Genomic DNA, 21,621 nt, shown 5'->3' on the forward strand with positions numbered 1-21,621 from the left:
AGAAAACTTGACCAAATATCTACTGCCCGTTTAACCCAATGACACCGTACGGCGAGAAACACAATCTACCTCCAACGAATAAAGCTAACGAAATCATACATATTTGCCATGAAAGTGGGTTTTTGTAGGTAACAATGGACAGAGTAACAGCGTTAGTCTGAGAGCTCTTTGTAAAACCTGTACACTCGACGACAATGTAAACAGTAAACAATAGGGTATTTAAAAATAGAAATTCAGATGCGAAGTAGAATTCAATTGTATTAAGGGATAAATAAGTATTTCCCGAATGATATTTCAGTTCCACATATAAGAAATGGTACGTACATACTTTCAATTCCATTTTCTTTTGCGGGGATAAAAACATCCCTGGCAGGGATTGATTTTTTTCTTCTGTCGGGGATGAAAATTTGTGCGTGGGAAATAGCTGGCATCCCCCCCCCCCCACGTTAATTCGCACAGTGCGTTTTTGAGACAAAAAATTATGGTCACCCTATACATCTTGCAGCTGCATTAGATCGAAGAGAGATCGTAAATGTGCACGCATATACTTCTATGATGTAACTGTCGCCTGACAATATTTTTTCACCCGCCTTCCGGCCCCAGTAATTTTTCCCTGGCGCCGTCACTGCCAGAGGCCCCTACACCAGTAAGTCTGGCCAACCACTGATGAGCATAAGGGAAAAGATACCATTTATTTTCTTTTACTTGCTTTTTTAGGAGCCAGTTCTATGTTTAGCTATCTTCCCATCATTTGACGTTATATATTTTTTAAAGGAATGCCGGGCCAAAGGAGTAGGGGGTTATGACTCTCACAAACGCTCCTTGGGCAGGCCACTATATTTTACCATTCCCTCGATATTTTTCTTTTTTCTTCTGTGCCCCCTTTGCTTCAGAGTCCGATTGACCACTCTACCAGACTCTACCAGGCGCCATCCACCTTAGCTATGACCAATGACTCCGCTCAGAAATAATTCATTTTAAAAATCATAATTATTTGTCACTAGAAAAATAAAATCATGTGCGACAATCGGCTGCATGTTACCGGAATGCTCCCGTGCCATTGTACTCCAAGTGTTGCTACCAGTGGCGTACCCAGGATTTTCGAAAGGTAGAGGTTATGTACACTTTCTCTGGTAGTCAGTCAGCCCTCATTTCGCCACCTTTTCCCACCTTTGACGTTCTTTTTTTTACGGAATACTGAGCCAAAAGGTGGGGGGGTTAACTTCCACCAACCCCCTTTGGGCACGCCACTGGTTGCTACAGTATAATTAAACTTTTAATTGTCTTTGTAGCAATGACTTTTGTCTTTTGCAGAGCGTAAGGTTTCATTTTTTCTTGTTGCTACACTGCATGGTAAATAGCAACTCCCATTCCGTATCTCGTCTCGTGATGCAGAGGGGCAGTCAGAGGCGTTGTTTATAACAAAATGTGGTAGTTCGCTTGGACGCCGGTGCGGTAATCTGCAAAAGGAGTGTGGGTGATGGTGGTTACTGAAACTAACTTAAATACGAAAATAGACTGATGCTGGTGCCTTTGAATCGTATGTTTGATGTCAAGTGTTAATGAAGATATAGTTATTGTGCATTAGTGTTTTCATAAGGATATGGTGATTGTAAGTAGGTTCACTGCCCTTTCATAGAGTTTGTAGTAGGGTGTATCTTGTTCCCAGTAATAGATCGATATTTTCCTCTAGCATATGTTCAGTTAGAAATTTGTTAAGTTAATCAAAGTTGCAGAACCAGGCTTTACGCTATTTTATTGGAGTGTGTTTATTTAAACGTATGTCGATGACCAGTACGCTTGGGTATGTATGTATCCCTTCAGATAGTTTGCCGGTAACAAAATATTACAGTTTTATGTAGTCTTTACAAAAAGACTTTCGAATTTTATACTATTTAAAATAATGTTTAGCCACATGAAGTAGTGTGAGAAAGGATAACTATTTTCCGTAAATTTTGAATTGTCCGTACATAAAAAAAAGTTTTATCTATACGCCATCATGTGAGCTGGACAGCTGTGAGAATTTGTAAAGGTAACTTGATACAACTAAGTGCTTTAAATTCTTATAATTCAGATATAGACAATAAAACGCAGCGATTGAGGTGGAAAAATATCAGCATTAAACCTGTATTAATGTTAAAATCGACTTGTGATGTTCATATTTGAATAATTCCTATTTTTAAAATAAATTTATTGTCGTTTTCAGTACTACCACAATATAGGTAAAAAAAACTATTTTTACGACGTCCTCTCACTAAATTTTTTTTATGCACCTGTAAATATGCTGTAGTAGCTTCTCTCTATATTTTTTGTAGTATCTATCCCTTTTGAGAGACAGAATGTGAGATTCCATGCAAAAATTGTTCCAGGATGAGGTTATATGTTTTACTATTGTGTCAATCCGTCTTAAATCAGTGGTGTAAATGTGTATTCAGTACTTTCCAGGTTTGGGGTTATAATTTCGACCATTTTCTGAGTGAGTAGCAGTTAAAAATAGCATTTTTCTGGAAGTAAGAGTGCAAACTTTTGTCTGTATTCAGTAAGGCTACTACTTGGGCACTTTTTGAACATAAAATCTCAAGTGTGAAGATAAATACTGCTAAAATTTTTGCACATGGGAACATATATTTTCTGTCTGTTAAATATGCTTTGTTGTAGTGTTGAATGATTCCTATTGAAATTATTTGGCACTGTTAATATAATTGTATATAATCTAATAGATAACATATCTCAGAATGTGTAATGAGAAGGGTGTTGCTTGCTCAGTTTCTAAGCATTTTAAATGTCCCTTTTAAAGCATGTGGAATATGACAGTTATTATACTAACTTGCAGTAGATAGACAGTTTCATTATTTTGTATGAATGATGAAACTGGATAAGGTGACTGATCCTACTTGTATATTTGACAGGTATCTTGAAAATTTGCCAAGAGTTAATAACTTAGCTCATGATCAGATTGATAATTTAAATATTTACCATGTAAAAAAAAAAAACATAAAGTGCTATCTGTGATTTTTCATACTTTTCTGACTGGGTTGTCCAAAATGTGGGAGTTAATTTACTAGATTGTTCTGTGGCATATTTCTGTTTGGTACCAGTCTGTTAGGCTATAGGGAAAACACATTTCACTCGTCCATTTCGTATTTTTTTTTACATTCGTACTTACCTATTATGCATTGCGAAACATTATTTAAGGCGGGATTTTGCTTTTTTCACTGAAATAATTGTAATTTTTCACATTACGAGTATTTATTGTTCGTTGCTTTTTCGCTTCTGTTACACGCAATATGGCGGGCAAATATTGACTAGTGTTGTCTATCATCTGTGGGTATGCAGTGGTGTTTCAAACCATCTTAACCAAAAAATTCCTACTTTCGTGTTACAGATTTTTTTTTTTCCGGGTTCCAAAACCAAAATGCACGGATAGCCCCACAAACCATTCATAAATAGTAGTGAAGCATTATCATTCCTTTATAGTGTCACAATAAAGACAGTTCTGCATATTCCTGTTGCACTTAAACTTGCAGTAACAGTAGGCATATTCTGCATTAACTCAGCATCAATCATATCAAGTTATGTAAGAAGAGCTAAAAGTATAATTTATTTTCCTTCAGTTGCACACTTTTTTTATTTATTTGTTTAATTTCTTGCTGAAACATCTTTTTTAAGCTATGGACTTGGAAAAGAATAACCAGCAAGCAATGGTTTTTGGCTGAACTTTCAAACTTAGTTCCCATTGTTTGTATGTTGCCAATGAGATGGTGTTGAGTGATGCATCATAATGTTGAATGGTAATAGTAATAATTGCAACACCATTCCATTGAGTTACATTACATCTGCTACTGTTGTGATAGAAGTGTTTCATACTGCTCTTGAAATTATATAGGAGTTACAGTTCTGTAGAGGTTAGCCATTAATTATCTTTACCATCATGAGCAATAACATGAATGTTTAGTGCAATTTACTAATTTTGTAGTACTTTTGATTTGAGGAATCAAGGTGTGGAATCAGTTCATGTTTGTTGTGTACATCAGTCTCTTCGCAGCAAATTTTGTGTGCATGTGCACAAATTAATGTTGTGGTTTGTAGTCTCTGGATGATCTCAGGCTGCCTTACAATTGTAGTTTGAATGACTTTATTAGAAGTAGTATGTATGTTTCAGGCTGTTTAGTTCCTAATAGTACATTACATTATTCTGCACAAATCCACTTTCTCAGTTTGTGCGACCTTTATGTTTTTATTGCTGATCCTATCCGTTATTTTGTATGGAGGAACATCTCATGTTATTTAACATGGTTACTTGACTTGCAGTTTTTTCATGGATGTATTGAGTGTTATGAATGTCTGTGTGTCTGCGGTTATACACATAGTCTTATGGTTCGAACAAGTGTTCTCTGGTTACCAGCCAGGTTAAATTGGAGTTAGCTTCCAACGTTTCGAGGGCATGCATTGCTCTCATCATCAGGGAATGTAGAAATGGAGACAAGTTTAGGTTATTATACATGACTATAATGTGGCGGAGTTTGGACTCTGTCTTCGTATTAGCTCGTTCTGAATTTCCCCACCCAGTCAAAAAGTGGGGTTTTTCAGAAAATGTTGTAAATTATTGCTTTAATTACTTGTGAGATTCTGTGATTGTCAAAAATTTTTGAAAAAGTTGCAAAGAAAAGGCTTAGCAGAGCTTATTATACTAAAAGTAATGAATGTAGTACAAGTCATAGTGTTTTTTTTTTCAGGCTATTTTCCTCAAATCATGCTAAAAATGGACTTTTAACAGAAATAAAAAGAATATATATCCAAGAAACAAACAGGAAAAAATATGAGACATTTTTAGATAAAGTAACCTATTTGCATTGATTGATACAGCATAGGTGAACAAAGCTTATACCGTGCGTCCATTTCGATCTTCAGCCGAGAGATCGGGAAAAGCATGGCGGGCGGCGCTGACGGAGATACCGACATTTGCGGCTTGTAATGCCTGCTTATTTTTATGGACATATGCAGACATTTATATAAATATTGCAAATTTGAATTTAAAATTTTGGGAGCGTCAGCACTTAGGCTATTTTGCTCCCGTTACATTATACGGGTGCCAGCCCCTTATCATTACAAATAACAACTCTAACGTTTCGTAACTAAAAATCTTAAAATGTTCTAACTTCTGTTAAAAGCTGAGGCCTGAGGCACTCAGTACACATAAGGAGAAAAGAACAGGACAATACAAACAAAATTATACTGGCCATGGGGCCAGTCGCCAGAGCCTCGTTAGTCTTCAGTCCAGGGTGTACTGACGTGGAAGTGAGGTTGACATTTGGGTGTACTACGTGGAAGGTCACCCCTTACACCCCATATAAATATTGCAAAACGAGCACTAACCTGTGTTATAAGAGTTGTTCAAACTGATATCCACCAAGTGCCAAGTGTGTAGACTTTCGGGGAGAATACGTTGAATAGCCTGAAACTTTCGTGCCTGTAGCTAAAGTCCTTCTAGGTCGGGCCGAGAACTTATCAGCCCCCCTCGTAACGTGAACCTTGCGGCTGACATTCCAATCCTCTTACTGACACAACACACACACACACTGCAATAACACAAACAAGTAACGGCAAGTAACCAATAATAACACTCTTGTGCACAGTACGGAATTAACACGCTCTTGGTTTACATCTGCTCGCCACTATATTCACAGCTCTGTCGCGAAGGAACAAAAAACTCGAGCTCGGAGATTTCGGATTGCAAGCAAGCTCACGAACACCATTGACTTTTAACGGTTTCGTCTACAGCGTAATCTTGATACAGTGTTGCACATTCGAAACCTCCAAACGATCCCCATCGACACAAAACTCTTTCAAGGAAATAAACTTAAGCAGGACGTTACTGGTCAAAACTATGATTAAAATGTTTTATTATCTGTGGCTCTTTACATTGTTTTTTAAAGCGTATTTTTTTGTGTATATAAGGGCAGAACTTGGATGAATTACAATGATAAATTATAACACAGGTTAGTGCTCGTTTTGCAATATTTGTAGAAATATCTGCATATGTCCATAAAAATAAGCGGGCATTACAGGCCGCAAATGTCGGCATCTCCACCAGCGCCGCCCGCCACGCTTCTCCCGATCTCTCGGCTGAAGATCGAAATGGACGCACTGTAGTTTTGAAATGTGGTAGCACTTTGGTTATCAATCACTCACTTCCTTATTGGGGGGGGGGGGGCATAGTGGCACATGATAGTTTCAACTGTGATGATCAATTGATACAGTACGTTTTTTGCATGGTTAAGCATTACATGGGAGAATTGAGTTGCTGTTTTAAGTTCACTTTATGCACAGTAAGGCTAATCGGGACTAGACCTACAGTTTAAAGTGGGATCCGAACCACTTGTGCCTCCACCGGGTATCGAACCCGGGACCCCTTCATTACAAGGCAATGACGCTGGGAAAATTGAGTACACTTTATTAACATTTTGTTAATTATTGTATAATTAAATCGGAACACTCTTCAAATGATTTTCTCATCATAATTGGTTGCTTGCCTATTCGATATAATGCTATTTATGTCTGGTTAGGAGTTTTATACCCATGTAAGTCGAGCATGTACCTTCATGATCTTCACATTTTCAGTTCTTTTTTTTTTTAAGATTGTAGGGTACTCAAGTAAATTCAGTGTACATGTATACTTTCATATACTCGTTTCATACACTTTGTTCATTTTTGACATTTTCAAACCTTTGAATAGACTATTGTTTTGAACTTTGTGTATGAAACTTACAAGAGCATTATGTACTTGCACTATAACTTGACAGTAGAATTATCAAAATATGATGTGAGAGTTAGGGTGGATGGGCAGACAGGGATAAACCATCTATTTAGTGGCCATAATAACAGCTGCAAATTTAGAATCATTTAGGTAAAATTATTTCTGCAGCTAGAAAATGTATTGAGGACTACAAGTGGTAAATGTTGTAAGTGCCAAAAGAGAAAATGTTGGGAAATCGCATCATTCAGCACATCAGCCCATACAAATGTTCACACTAGTGCCCTTTTTTACACACCCTTTGAACTACTTAGAAGGTTACCAGCCACTTTTTACATTTACTACATGATCAAGCATGGCACATTTCACAGTTTAACGTGGAAAACTGTGTTTGAATTCTGGTGGCACTTACAGCGTTTACCAATTTTAGTCTTCTATTTCAAGATGGTGGATAAAAAACTGATTTTCCCAATGTTGCAGGCTCTATACTCTGTTGTTTTTTCTTTCTTTCAAAACTGTCTAGAATGCAATATTTCATTGGTTCGCAATTTTGCAGTAAAGCTTTTAAAATAATATTTCATGGATTAAGAGAGGAGTGGTGGTAAAATCACAAACGTTGTGTTTATGATAACCACCATAAATGCAAAGCTTTTGAGTTGTAATTTATATAATTATATAATAGATATCTTGATGGATTGATCTCACATTTCAGAAAAATTGGTCACCATGTTTAAGACAGACCGATTTGACTAGGTTACATTTTCGTAGATTAAGAAACACAGGTCTCAGCAATGTTATGGCATCACTTGAGTTTTTAGTTTTAAATAAGAACTCTGTAATGTAGTGTGTTTTAGAAAGGGTGGGAGTAAGTCACAAATTTTGAGACCAGGATAACTGCAGCAAATTATAGAGGTTTTTAGCTGAAATTAACAGCAACTAGATGCACCTCAGGAGTGATTTTATTTTGCATTTACATTTGTTCAAAACATTTAAAGATTGTGGATGACAAATGGATTTTTCATATGCTGAAGTAGATTCCAAATTCTGATGACACTTTCAAATACCTAAACTACATGTTTGGAGATTAACGAAGGAAACTCATTTAAGAATTTTAGGGCATCACTTATAGTTATCATCTATAGTTTGACAATAAATGTTTTGAAATATAGCGCAATTTTAGGTAGCATTGGGACCAAATTTGGGGTTACAAATGTTTTTACCATAGGAATTGAGACTTTCATATCGGCCAGATATTATGAAGGATTTATAACAACAAAATCTGGCAAACTTGTAATTTGGCATGGTTAATGCACGGAGGAGGTATTTATGCTTGCTTGAAACATCCAGAAAAATTATGGGAAAACACAACTTTGAACAAACTGTATTGAAGCAGATTTAAAACATTGTGTTGCATAGTATTTTTGGATTATTTAATAGTGTATGGCAGCTGGTAAGGAAATGAAATAAATGACGTAAAAAATGTGTTTATAGTATAATTCATTTCAAATTAGGCACAACACTACATTCACAAAATAATTTTTTTCATAAACTGAAGTTCAGAATGGAATATTCACAAATAGCATTTACTAAAAATGTGCTGCATCGTAAAAAAACAATACTTTTACATACGTAAATTTGAAAAACTCAATATGCTGACCAAGGCAGATGTTTATTTTATTTTAAAACAAACTAAACATAATGTTTCAACCTTATAGCAAGGTCTTCTTCAGACACTGTACAAGTTTGTACTTGGTACAGAGTCTGAAGAAGATCTTGCTATAAGGTTGAAACGTTAAGTTTAGTTTATGTTTCAAAATAAAATAAATTTCTGCCTTGGTCAGCATATTGAGTTTCTCATATCATGGAAACAAGGCTTAATGGTGTTATAATTGGCGGAAATTTGAGTATCGTTGCAGAAGGAAGAAAGTAACAAACCTGATTGATTAAATCAGTCTCACTGTAAAAATGTTACAGTTACTGCTTTTTTTTTTCTTCTTCTTCTTCGGGAAAGAATATTTTCGGCACTATTCAAGTTGATTTGTTATGTTACTGTGTTCATCAAATTCAAAATTCTGTTATCTTCATAAAGGATGATGCATCCAAGTACACACACGCATTTCTCTTGTTTGATTGATTTGGTTTATTTTAATACTCTTTTCTGCCAAATGTGGCTTATCGCATAGATGAGAATGAGTGATGATATGATGAAATTCCTGAAGTGACATACAAAGAATAGTCATGCCTAGGCTGGGATTTGAATCCCAGGGCTTCTGGCATTGTAGGAATTTCTCTTGTTAAAATAAAATGTTATTAGTTCTCACCTACAATAAGGTGCCAAATGGGGCCTCCTTGATGGTGCAGTGGTAGCATCGTTGCCTTGTAATCAAGGGATCCCAGGTTTGATACCCGGTGTAGGCACATAGTGGTTTGGATCCTACCTTAATCTTTAGGTCCAGTTCCGATTAGCCTTACTGTGCACAAAGTGGAGTTAAAACACCAAATCAACATTCAAATCAATAGCGTGAACAGTTATAACAGGAATAACTCCACTGTGGAGTACCGTTGTTGACTGCCGGGGAAAAAGCACTGGTGTAACATATTTTAGCCCCTCCCCCCCCAACCACCATAGTCTGATTGTTGGATGCACCAAAGTATGTGCCTCATCATGGAATGCAATCCTGAAAATTGGTCACAAATCAACAGTATTAACTATTTCACCATCCAGGAAGAGTAGAATCAAACCTATTGTACAAAATATTTTAGAACAGAAATTTTAATAGTTTTTGATTCAGTCAACTATACCCTGTTGCACTATCTCTGGGGCAAGGTCGTGCATAGCATCAGAGAAGGGAAGGAAATTGTGTGCGCAGAGTGAGGCAGTACACTCTGCTGTGAAGGCTGGTAACTGCAGTCGTTTAACCCCCTCTATGCAATCCAGTTCCCTCTCACGACTTCATTGGTGGAGCCATCTCGCATTACTACTTGCGCAGACTTGTTTTCGTTTGCCTGCACCAGAGATAACTGGGACAGGGTACAAAGCAATACAAATTAAATGTTATGATGCATTACTACCAGGGGGAAAATGTATTTCATTTTTTAAAATATATATTTTTAAACATAACCTCAAAAAAACCCAGTTTTGCCTGGGTTTTATCTGGAGAAACCCACCCGGGTTGGGTTTTTCTAAAAAGCCCAGGCAAAATGCCAACCCTGATCATTAACCATATCAAACATATTAATTATGATCTGAGACAACCCCCTTGTATTACATTATTTTTTGGGCTGGCGTAAATAAATTTGTCTTCTCTAATTGACTGGACTGGCGGACACATTACAAACAAAAAAAATAACTTCCCTCTGTGAAATCATTTTTTTTGTCCCAGGCAGGTGTGTTGTATCATGCCGGCGTGACTCGAACCCGGTCTGACCCAATAGTCTAATCACTTCATAAAAAGGTCCGGTGAAGAAGCTGGAAAGAGCTTCCTTCAAGCTAGTTACACCAGCGATCTTAAGCGGTTGTAAAAAAAAAAACACTGATACGAATTCTTCCGGAAATCGTAGGAAAGATAATGCAAACACAGCCTTACGCTAAAACCACCGTTATCAAGAGACGTGCTTTAACGATCGAAAGTTCGAATTATACATAAATAGCTTGAGAGACCATTTCTCAGCCCAGTTGTACTGAGATTTATCACGTGAACAGTTCTTGTCTCCCCGTTATGGACTGATTTATCGATTGATATGTAAAAAAGTTACTGCAGGGAGTGGTGCGCTAGCGAAGTTTTATTTCAGGGACCGTGTCGTCACTAGATCGACACGTAAACTGACATTCCTTTATCTTTTTTCTATCATTCTCACAACCCTGCCAGACCAGTCATCCCCGAAGTGTTAACCTTTGCTTGTTTACGTGTTAACGTTGTTTCTCCGGGGTATTACCCCAAGTTATAAGTGTACTTCTCGCTGCCAATATCTCTAGCCCTAGGCTCTCACATAGCCTGAGATTTAATCCCCAATAAGAACTGGGTTTTTGTACGATACCGTCAGACTCAATGTACAACCCCAGAAAAACATCACAGTTCATTCAGACTTGCAATGACAATTTTCTCCTGATTGTATCATCTGCAGCATGAGTAGTCAAATGGTGCTCCACAAATTTTTAATGTATCATATATCTATTTTTGAGGTTAGAAATTTCATTTTAACTTTGTTTTGAAAAAAATCACATTTTGGGTCATTCAAATATTTTTTTATAAATTTTTCGAAAACAGTACCTACCTTGGCTTCCCTGAGAAGTTGCCACTATCCAGTTGAACATGTTGAAGAATCTTAACATGCAGTGACTGATTGATTTGCTTTATTTTACTTTGCTTCTTGTGCCACTTTTGGCTAATTTGCGAAGATGAGAATGAGTGATGAAATTGATGAAAGGATTCGAACCTGGGGCCTCCCTGGCATCGTAGCATGATGTGCTAACCACTCTGCCAGGGTCGACATGTTAAAGATGTGCTAACATTGAAATTCATCTGCTTATAGACTGCTGAAAATATAAAAGTAGTCACTTATGGAAACTTGTGTAACTTTATTGCACTGCTATGTATGAAGTGTCCAAATGAAAAATACAACATGAAAACAACCCTTCTTCTTTGTGACACACTACAAATTAGACATAAATTTTCTTTATGTAGTTCAATTCATGGTTTTATTTGTCCAAATGTCTGAAACCAAAGTGTTAATTTGCCGTAGACGAAAGGAATCAACATGATAATGCTCGCAAGTAAACATGGAATGCTGCCTCCCCTGGCCTAAAGGACAGCATCACAGCATCTGTTCATGCTTCTGACAAGATGCCATATGTTTACTTGAGGTAGCTGTCTCCAATCGTCCACAAGGGCCTGAAGTGTTTAGGGAGGTTGATATCAGTCTCGAACACGTTGTTACATTTGATCCCAGAGATGTTGAATCAGATTGAAGTCTGGACTCCTAGGTGGCCATTTCATTCTTTACAAATTGTGCTCCTGAAAGAATCTTTGAACGACATTAGCTGCATAACATTGTGCATTATCATACATGAATAGTACATTTTCTCAGAGTTCTCTCATCAAAGGAATGACATGTGGCACAAGGATCTCACCGTAACAAATTCACCTCCATAAGCAACAGTTGGTTCAATTGCTCGGGAATGGAATCGTTCCCCTTGCCTTCTCCAAACATGTTTATGACCATCTCAACCATGCAAGGAAAAATGATATTCATCAGAGAATAACACATGATGCCAGTGTCTTAGTTGCCACTGAATATGGTCTCGGGCAAACTGTATTCTCATTGCACGATATCTTCTTGTCAACTGAGGGGCTTTAGCAGGTCGTCGAGATTGTAAAGCAGCCACCCCTCAGTTTGTTTCTCCGTTTGGTCGCTAATTCTCAGATCTGAAGCATGCAAAGGTACGCCTGTAGTTACCGGGCACTACCGTGGCGGTTCTGTAATGATTGTAATCAAACAAAACTGTCCTGTGCTGGTGTTGTTTTCTTTTGGAGACCTGTTCCAGATCATCTGACAACATTTCCATACTCTTTAAAACCATTCCATAGTTTCCATTTGGTACCCTGACAACCCCCAGTATTCTTGCAAAATACCGCTGGGTGTGACCCTCTTCAAGCAGTATAACTGCACGAGTGCCTTCATTCGATGACAATTGCCGCCCTCGCTGCCTACCTTCATCCTCATGATCAACCATGGTTTCTAAGCACCACGATGCACACTGACCAACCGTCGCACACACTTTGATTTGTGTTACATGAAGCTTTTAGATGTCTTCAACAAATGACGAACAAAGCAGCAATGGTGGTGTCATCTTTTCTGTAGCAAAGAACATTTGAATTTAGCTGTAGCCATATTAGATCATTTGTACACGCAATCATTGTTTTCAAATCTAATGTTCTACATGTGACTACTTTTATCTTTTGAGTAGTATTTATTGTAAAATAAGAAAGCTCTTTGAGACACGGTCTAGCTGTCTTTTGTTTTATCTTGTGTTTGTGTCTTTTTTCATGTCAATACTCATATATTGCAATGGTTAATACATGATAGAGACTATGAAAGTGAACACGAGAAGCAGTGCGTTATTCTTTATTCAGAAGATAGCAGTGGCATGGCATGACTTTTTCAAAAGTGTTACCGACCATCAGAAATTATCATCTCCACTCTATCCCCCCTGGATTTTTGTTCATTTCGTTTTTTTTTTTCAATCCGCTCAATGATTTAGCCACAATCACTCCTAGGAATAACTACGAGGGCCACTATTTATATTTTGAGCCTTGGCAACACTGATTGAAGTTAGGCGCGATTTGACGTTTGCACGGTATCGTCTGGCATTATTGACCGTAACGTACTTCAAATGTTTTGTCAATAGCTTGATTTGTGTTGTTTATGTTGCCTTGGAGATTGCGTGACAACAATAAAATGGAATTAACTCGTGAACATTTTCGTGCGATGATTTTTTACGATTTTCGACGTGGATTATCAAGGCAAGAATGCATCGATCAACTTACTTCCACATTTGGCGATGAAGCCCCATCCTTTGCCACTGTGAAACGCTGGTATAACGAATTTATTCGTGTCCGCCATTCGCTCACCGACGAGATTCGCGAAGGTCGTCGAAAATCAGTTGTTGTTCAAGAGAACATTGATGCTGTGCAAAACCTAATACTGCAAGATCGTCATGTGACATACTGTGAGATTGAGGCAACCATAGGCATTAGTTCCACCAGCATATATAAAATATTACATGATCATTTAGCTGTGAGAAAGGTATGTTCTCGTTGGATCCCACACAATTTGACAAAAACTCAAAAAGATGCTCGCGTCAATTGGTACAAACAAATGCTCAATAAATACAATCGTGGTGCTTCAAAAGACGTATATAAGATTGTTACAGGTGACGAATCATGGAAATATGCATATGAGCCGGAACGTAAACAGCAGTCGACTGTATGGGTGTTTCAAGATGAACCCAATCCAACAAAAGTTGTTTGTGCTCGAAGCACATCGAAACAAATGGTCGCCTGTTTTTTCGGGAAAACTGGTCATGTGGCAACTGTGCCTTTAGAGGAACGTAGAACGGTCAACTCTGAATGGTACACAACAATTTGTTTGCCAGAGGTCTTCAGTCAAATACGGAAAACAAACAAACGCCGTCGGATCATTCTTCATCAAGACAATGCCAGCTGTCACACATCTCGTCTAACAACCGACTTTATGAACAGTCAAAAAATCGAATTGTTGGGTCATCCACCTTACAGTCCTGATTTGGCACCCAATGACTTCTTCTTGTTCCCTAATGTCAAGAATAGATTGCATGGACAACGATTTTCGTTGGCGGAAGATGCCATTGATGCGTTCAAAAACCATATTATGGAGGTGTCTCAAGAAGATTGGAAAAACTGCTTTGACAAATGGTTCGAACGAATGCAAAAGTGTATTGACCATTAAGGAGAATACTTCAAAAAACAATAAAGCAGTTTTCAATGCCAAATTTCTGTTTTTTGATTGTTAGGCTCAAAATATAAATAGTGACCCTCGTACCACTCATGAGAGAGTTACTGCGAAAATCCAGTGAATAATAGTCGAGCCTTGTCTGTCAACTATCTGTTTCTTTGCAAAGAGGTGGAAAGGGGAAGGAGAACCACACATTTCTCAGGTCAATTTGACGTTTCTGCGGTGAGCAGACTGAATTCCCCTCCTCCAGCAATGGAAGGGAAGTCCAGATGTACGTACTACTGCTGCCAACTTAGTTTTTTGGAACAGAGTTTGAGTTTATTGAGCAATTTTCACACCGATAATACCCCTGGGGGCATTGGTGCATGTACATTACAAAAGACATGTTGACATCGCACATATATATATATCTATACATCAATTTGGCAATTTTTTTAATAATAATATAACATAATATAATAGTAAAACACACAATGACAAATTATTTGTTGAAGTGAACTAGTGCTGTAAAAGTACATGTTATATAGTGTATACAATCTAAATTTATTTTATAAAGTTAGTTAATTCTTGAAATTCTTGAACTGAATATAATGTGTATTCCAATAACAATTTTTTCACTTTACTTTTAAAGATTGTGGTTCTCTCAAAATTTTTGTAACTTTTTGGTAATATATTGTATAACTGGATGCCTGAGTAAAAAGGTCCTGTTTGGAATGCAGTTAGCCGCACTTTGGGAATGTGGAAGTTATCTTTTTGTCTGGTATTGTAATCGTGAGTGTCTATGTTCCTTGGATAGTTCGATTTTGTTTCGTGTAGAAAGTAAGTGTTTCAAGTATGTACAGACTTGGAAGTGTTAATATACGTAATTTTTTGAAAAGCGGTTTACATGTATCAGTTTTATGTGCATTTGCCAAAATACGCAATGCTCTTTTTTGAATTTTAAAAATCCTCTGCGATTGAGCCGAGTTTCCCCAAAATTGGATACTGTACCTCAATATACTTTCGAAGTTTGAGAAATAGATATTTAGCAAACATACTGTATTGAAACTATTTTTTAAGGTTCTTAATTGGTAACATACGGTGTTTAGCCTCTTGCATAAATGATCTATGTGAACTTTCCAGTTTAGACACTCGTCTATAAATATTCCAAGAAATTTTGTATTGTTAGTAGCTGTTATAACGGCATGCCCTACTGTAAAATTATATTGCTTAATAGAAGAGTTTTTGGCTCTAGATACACCAAATTTTATTATATTAGTTTTTTCGTTGTTCATAGAAAGTTTGTTTGCTGAAAACCAGCTTTGTAGTTCAGTAAGAGCTTCTTCCGTTTTTTGAATTAATGTTACATCGTTAACAGAATCTACCAAAGCCGTAGTATCATCAGCGAAAAGAGTAATTTGGGCGGTATCAACATTTGCTGGAAGGTCATTTATGAACAATAAAAACAACAGGGGTCCTAGTATCGATCCTTGGGGGATTCCAATAACCACATCTTTCAATTCGGAGTAATATGTTGTTTGCGTCCCATTATTGGATATGCTATTTATTGCAACGCTCTGTTTTCTATTCGATAAATAGGATTCTATTAATTTGTTTGATACACCGCGGATTCCGTAGTATTTTAATTTCTCTAGTAGCAAGTGATGATTCACACAGTCAAACGCTTTTGATAAATCACAAAAAAATTGCAACAACAGAATACGTTTTGTTTATGGCGGAAAGAATATTATCAATTACATCAAAAATGGCATTTTTTGTTGTTTTCGATTTCACAAACCCATTTCGTTGCTTTATGAGTATCTTTTTATCTTCTGCATACTTTATTATCCTATTATAGATTAATTTTTCGAAAATTTTTGAAAAAATTGACAATAAGGAAATTGGTCTGTAGTTTTCAATTTTTGTTTTATTTCCTTCCTTATACAAGGGTATTACTTTTGATATTTTTAGACAATCTGGGAAGCTGCCATTTTCCATACACTCGTTAATTAATTTAGCCAAGGGCTCCTTAATGTACGTGCAAACCTCTTTGAACATACACTCGTTAATTAATTTAGCCAAGGGCTCCTTAATGTACGTGCAAACCTCTTTGATCACGTTAATCGGCATTGAATCTAGCCCTGTTGACTTTTTGTTTTTCATATTTCGAATTATGTTGGAAATTTCTTCGTCTGTAGTAAGGGTCATATAAAAAGAATGCGTGAAAGATCTTTTGACGTTATTTAACTTTTCTTTGTATGTGTCCGTTACGCTGATGTTACGTTGCAGGTTAAGTGCTACATTAACAAAATAATTATTAAAAGTATTAGCTATTTTTTGCGGATCTGTCTCTATTACATTACCTGTTTCTAATATGATATCTTGATTCGTGTTCGTTTTTTTACCTGTAATATGATTAACTATTTTCCATAGTTCTGCAGTTTTGTTTTCTGAATTATTCAACTTTTTATCAACATATAATTGTTTGCAATGTTTTAATGTTTTCTTGTAATTTTTGTTGAACTGTTTGTAATGATCTTTAAGGGTAGGGCTGTTTGCATATTTACTCTGTTTATGCAATGATCGCTTTAATTTGCTAAGATTTTTAATTTCCTTGGTTATCCATAGGCAATTGTTTTTGTTGTGAACTCGTGCTTTTTTTATGGGAAAACATTTATTAAAATGGTATCTTACAGTATCAAGAAATTTTTCGAATTTCTCGTTTACGTGTACAGCCATATTGTTTATAAAATCCCATGTTTCTGATTTAAGTGCTTTTCTGAATTTTGAAATGTTCTCATCATTGTTTGTGGGTCTGACAAATCTGAATTTTGCACGTGGTTTATGATTTCGCTTGTCTTCTATTACGTTTACCTTAATAAGCTGAGAATCATGGTCAGAAAAACCTATGCAAGTTTCTACTGAATATTTATTAACGTTTATATTGGTAAAAATATTGTCTATTGTACTTTTTGTTTTTTTTGGTGATTCTAGTTGGAGTTGTAATTGTATGAAACAGACCAAAAGAGTTCATTACATCCAGAAAACTATTTTTTTCTGCAGTGTCTTTAGCTACATCAATGTTAAAATCTCCACAAACAACAATATTCTTTTTGGAGCTTTTTGTTACGAGATTTAGTAATAATGTTAACTTATTTAAGAAGACATCCATGTTTCCACTAGGCGTTCTATATATTGATATTATGCATAAGTTGTAAATAGCTATTTCAATTGCTGTGCATTCGAAGTCTTGTTCTACAGAGAACTCAACAGCTTGTTTTATTTCAACTACGTTACTTTTAAGTTCATTCTGAGTGAAAATTAAAGACCCGCCTCTTATTATATTTTGCCTACTGTAACTAGATGCAATACATAAATTATCAATATAATTAAACTTTGTTTCATCTTTCGCTAACCAGTGTTCAGTGCAACAAAAAATAGTAATTTCATTGTTGTTTTCTTTTTGTTCCTCGAAAAATATATCTATCTCTGACGCTTTTGATATCAAACCTTGAACGTTGCTATGAAATATGGTGATAGTTTCTAATGCTAGGTCACTGTTCGACGGATTTTTACCTCCCCTTTGACCCGATCTCCCACTCCACAGGACTCACTTGTTTCGGTTCCTCAGCTGCATCCTGGAATCCTCGCAGTTCGATAGCCGGGGGTGACGTGGTGTTGGGGTGGGGATATCAGCAGACACTCGTGATTCACGTTCGACACTTATATTCTCATTCACAGATGCATTTCCAGGAATTTCCTGCGTTGCCATATTTCTTTCAACGGAACGCGATCTTGCATATTCTTCGCACTGTTGCAAGGAATAACGCACACCGTTAACAACGAGATGATCGTAACGAAGGAACGCACTGTCACCGCACTTCCTGGCTTCTTCGAGATGAGGTTTTAGCTCGTTTCTAATCTGACGCACACGATCAGAATAATGCTCCGAAACCGCTACACCGCACTGTTTGAAACTTTTAGATTTCATCAGTATTTTCGTCCTGTCTTTGAACGAGAGAAACTTGGCTACAATCGGACGGCAGCCTCTTCTTGAGCCAAAGCGATGGACCCTCTCAAACGAATTTCCTCCTAGCGCGATGCCTGTATTCTTTTCTATCACTTGGCATAGTATTTCCTCAGTCCTCTCCCATGTTTCCCATTCTTCCTCCTGGACGTTGTAAAAAACGAGGTTGTTCCTTTTAGATTGGGACTCAAGGTAGGATACTTGATCATTTAACCTGGCGTTCTCTTCTTTTAAGAAGTCCATTTCTTGCTTAATGGCCTTCACGTCTTTCTTGAGAGACGACAGTTCTTCCCGGAAACACAGCACGTTCTTATTTATCTCGTTCACTTGGGACGATAACTGTTCCTGACCTTCCTTCAGCAACCTATACAGATTCTCGGTAGTCATCTTCTCAGAGTCTGGACCCGGGTTTTGCTCTATTCCTCCGATGATGAGCAGCATGCAGAGAACTCCAAAACACATTGGGCAAGCCATTGCCCGTTACCAGCCCCGTTTCCTGTGATTTTCTTCCATTTAGAAGAGTTGAAAAGTCCTATGCGGGCTCTGTAGGATTCCACGCCTATCCCCATGGTGAATGGAGCAAGGTTTGACCAAATCACGAATCGTATCAAGTACTTATCTTTTCGTCTATTACGTAAATTGCTCAGTTGTAGTTAAATTCAGCTTTGGCTTTGCAGTCTAGCTCTTGTTGCTTCAGAGAAATAGAAATCCCAGTTTTAGGTGGGATTTAGCTCTTTTCTTGAAATCCAATGTGACAACACTTGCTGATCCGGTAGGCCGCAGCTGTAACTTGGCCCCTATCACACTTGCCTCTAAGTCTTTCCCCGCTCTTACCTTGCATTAGCGCCCTTTCCTCTTGTTACCTCTTGAGGGTAGTGGAACGACCTGCCTCTTTGCTTTTGTCGACTGCAGAAAAAATGTCCTCTGCAATATACACTCAACTGCAACACTGTCGGTTAACGTATTTAACAATGTTGTTATCTTATTGAGAAAAACTTTTTAATTTCTTTACATTTTGCTGTTACCTGCGGTAACACTAGTTACATAATAGTGATGTATAGCAGCCTCGCGTAAGTGATCATGAGAGGAACAGTGAAACATCAACTGTCGAAAATGACCATCACACTCATTGGTGTGACCATGGATCCCACCATGGCAGAACTATGCAGAACATAAACCAAAGAAGTCATAAAGTCTGGTTTGCACCTTATCTAGGTTTCGGAACTGTTATCCTCTAAGGTGGTTGTCCAGTGAAGACAACAAATGGTAATTGGATGGGGCAATGTCTGGGAAATAAGGTGGATGCATCAGTGTTTGCCAACTAAGGCACAGAATGGTTGCATGCGTAACCTTAGCCACATGTGGCCTTTCATTATTCACTAAGTAGAGAAAGGACAGCTTTGGAATTCACAAATGCTGGTGTCATGTTTTTCAGTTTCTCGTGAACACGATCCAGCTGCTGAGTGTAAACAGTTGCATTTATTGCCTGGCCAGGTGGCAGCAGTTTTTGATGCACAATACCGTGAGCAGTCTACCAAACACAGAGCATAACCTCCTTTCAGGGCAGTGGTGGTGGTGACTGTGGAATGTGTTCATGTGATACTACCAAAGAAGATTGTGCCATGGAGTATCATAAAGAACCCAGCACTATCCAGATAGGTATCCTTCTCCAGATGTGACCACAAGAAAACACAGGCATCTGCTTGTTTTGCCTTCTGAGCTGCAACTTACATGGTTTTTCAAGATGATGGAGGTCTTTGTTGAATGGTTTCTGTCGTCTACAACTGTTGGGTCTTCCTGCAATTGGTACATCTTCGAGGAATTCATCGCCTTCCTTGTATCTTTTAAGCTTCTGTTGCACTGTCTGTTAATTCACCACTTCATTGGCTGCCATATTTTCGTTCCTGCTGCTGTCACCAAAAACTGACTATTATCTTATTTGTCTAACCTTGGAACTTGCAGTGTGCAGAACATGAAACTTTTGACATCATGACAATTTATAGAACTTCCTTGGTTATCTTTATAATTGCCATTTGATAGAACTTTATTCGTTACCTTTATAATTGCCATTAAATATAACCATTTTATTTGCAATTTTGTTATTGTTTTTAAAACTAGTTCAAAAGGGGATACATACCATTATACTCAAAGTAACCATATAGCAAATACTTTTCATGTAAACTTAGATGATGAAGTATATATTATATTTGTTGAATATTACAATCTTCATCTGTGCAAGTGTGAGATTGAAATTTTTTTTCCATGTGTATTGCATGTTACTATATCAAAGATCGCAGGTTTTTATTTCATTACCATAGTCACCTTGTAATCAAGGGGTCCGGGTTCGATACCCAGTGGAGGCACATAGTGGTTCGGATCCAACTTTAAACTTTAGGTCCAGTCCCAATTAGCCTTACTGTGCATAAAGTGGACTTAAAACATCAACTCAATTGGATTTCATTACAATGAAATTTGTATGGAAACAAAGTTGTGACACTTCAAGTAGCTTTTCTGTACATAAAAAAGGTTTTTAAAGATGCTTATCGTTTTTTTAATCTATATGTATATTTTTTTTACATTGTTGTGCATAAATATTTCATTACTATGAAGTTTGTTTATTTTTGCAGAGCATGCAGCCAGCCAGTCAACCACCCCGCCCAACCCCTCCACCTGCTGGGTTAATGTACAATAATAATTATTACCGAGGTACCAGGGCTAACCGGCCAATGGGTCAGGGCTATGCTAATGTAAGTATTGTAATTTTTATTCTAAAGATAAATATTCTAAACAGTATGTATATCTAGATCAGTGGTGTGGATGTGTGCATGATATGTGAGAGAGTATCTGTGAAATAGCATTTGTTTATTCCAACAGCTGTAGAATTTAGCAGATTTCTCTTGCACAGCAGACTAACTTACCGTATCAATTTTCATCAATGCAGCAGGCATTTTTAGTTTCTTTTGCTACCTCAAACCTAATTGGCAACTATGTACCATATTATCAAAGTACCAATTGTAGTAACTGGTACTAATTAAGAAGACAATCCATCCATTTTGAGTCATGTAACCAATTGCATGTATTAAGACAAAAAGTTTGAAGTACTTATTTGGTATTATTTACCAGTTTGTTCTACTGGGTAATTTACAATGCATTACTATGTAGTATATTGAATACAATTATTAATTATTACAGCATCCAGAAAAAAACAATTAAATTATTTTAGTAGGAAACTATTCTTATAATTAGGGGGGCACGAGGGGTGCTTAATTTTCTTCCGCACCCCCTTCGTTTAACTGAAAACACTAACCCTTAGTGTGTCACATTATGTTATGTCGTCATATCGAGCGTCGAATGTTAGGTACTGAAG

At 37.1% G+C, this 21,621-nt stretch overlaps 1 protein-coding gene across 5 annotated transcripts in view; it reads left to right on the forward strand.

Moving 5' to 3' along the window:
• The first annotated feature begins 1,388 nt into the window (after positions 1–1,388).
• Positions 1,389–21,621, forward strand: part of shep (RNA binding motif single stranded interacting protein alan shepard) — a 154,735-nt gene continuing 134,502 nt past the window's right edge. Inside the window, exons 1-2 of one of the 5 annotated variants that reach the window (XM_083120482.1) lie at positions 1,389–1,612; positions 20,882–21,001. In XM_083120482.1, the coding sequence (XP_082976608.1) occupies positions 1,604–1,612; positions 20,882–21,001 (129 nt within the window). In that variant the 5' untranslated portion in view covers positions 1,389–1,603. Of the gene's footprint in view, positions 1,613–1,786; positions 1,805–2,457; positions 2,477–20,881; positions 21,002–21,621 lie in introns of those variants that run through there. The other 4 variants (XM_083120477.1, XM_083120480.1, XM_083120479.1 and 1 more) reach the window with 4 other exon arrangements.

The sequence above is a fragment of the Lepisma saccharinum genome, chromosome 4, assembly GCF_977018435.1.
Source record: "Lepisma saccharinum chromosome 4, izLepSacc3.1, whole genome shotgun sequence".
NCBI lineage: Eukaryota > Metazoa > Arthropoda > Insecta > Zygentoma > Lepismatidae > Lepisma > Lepisma saccharinum.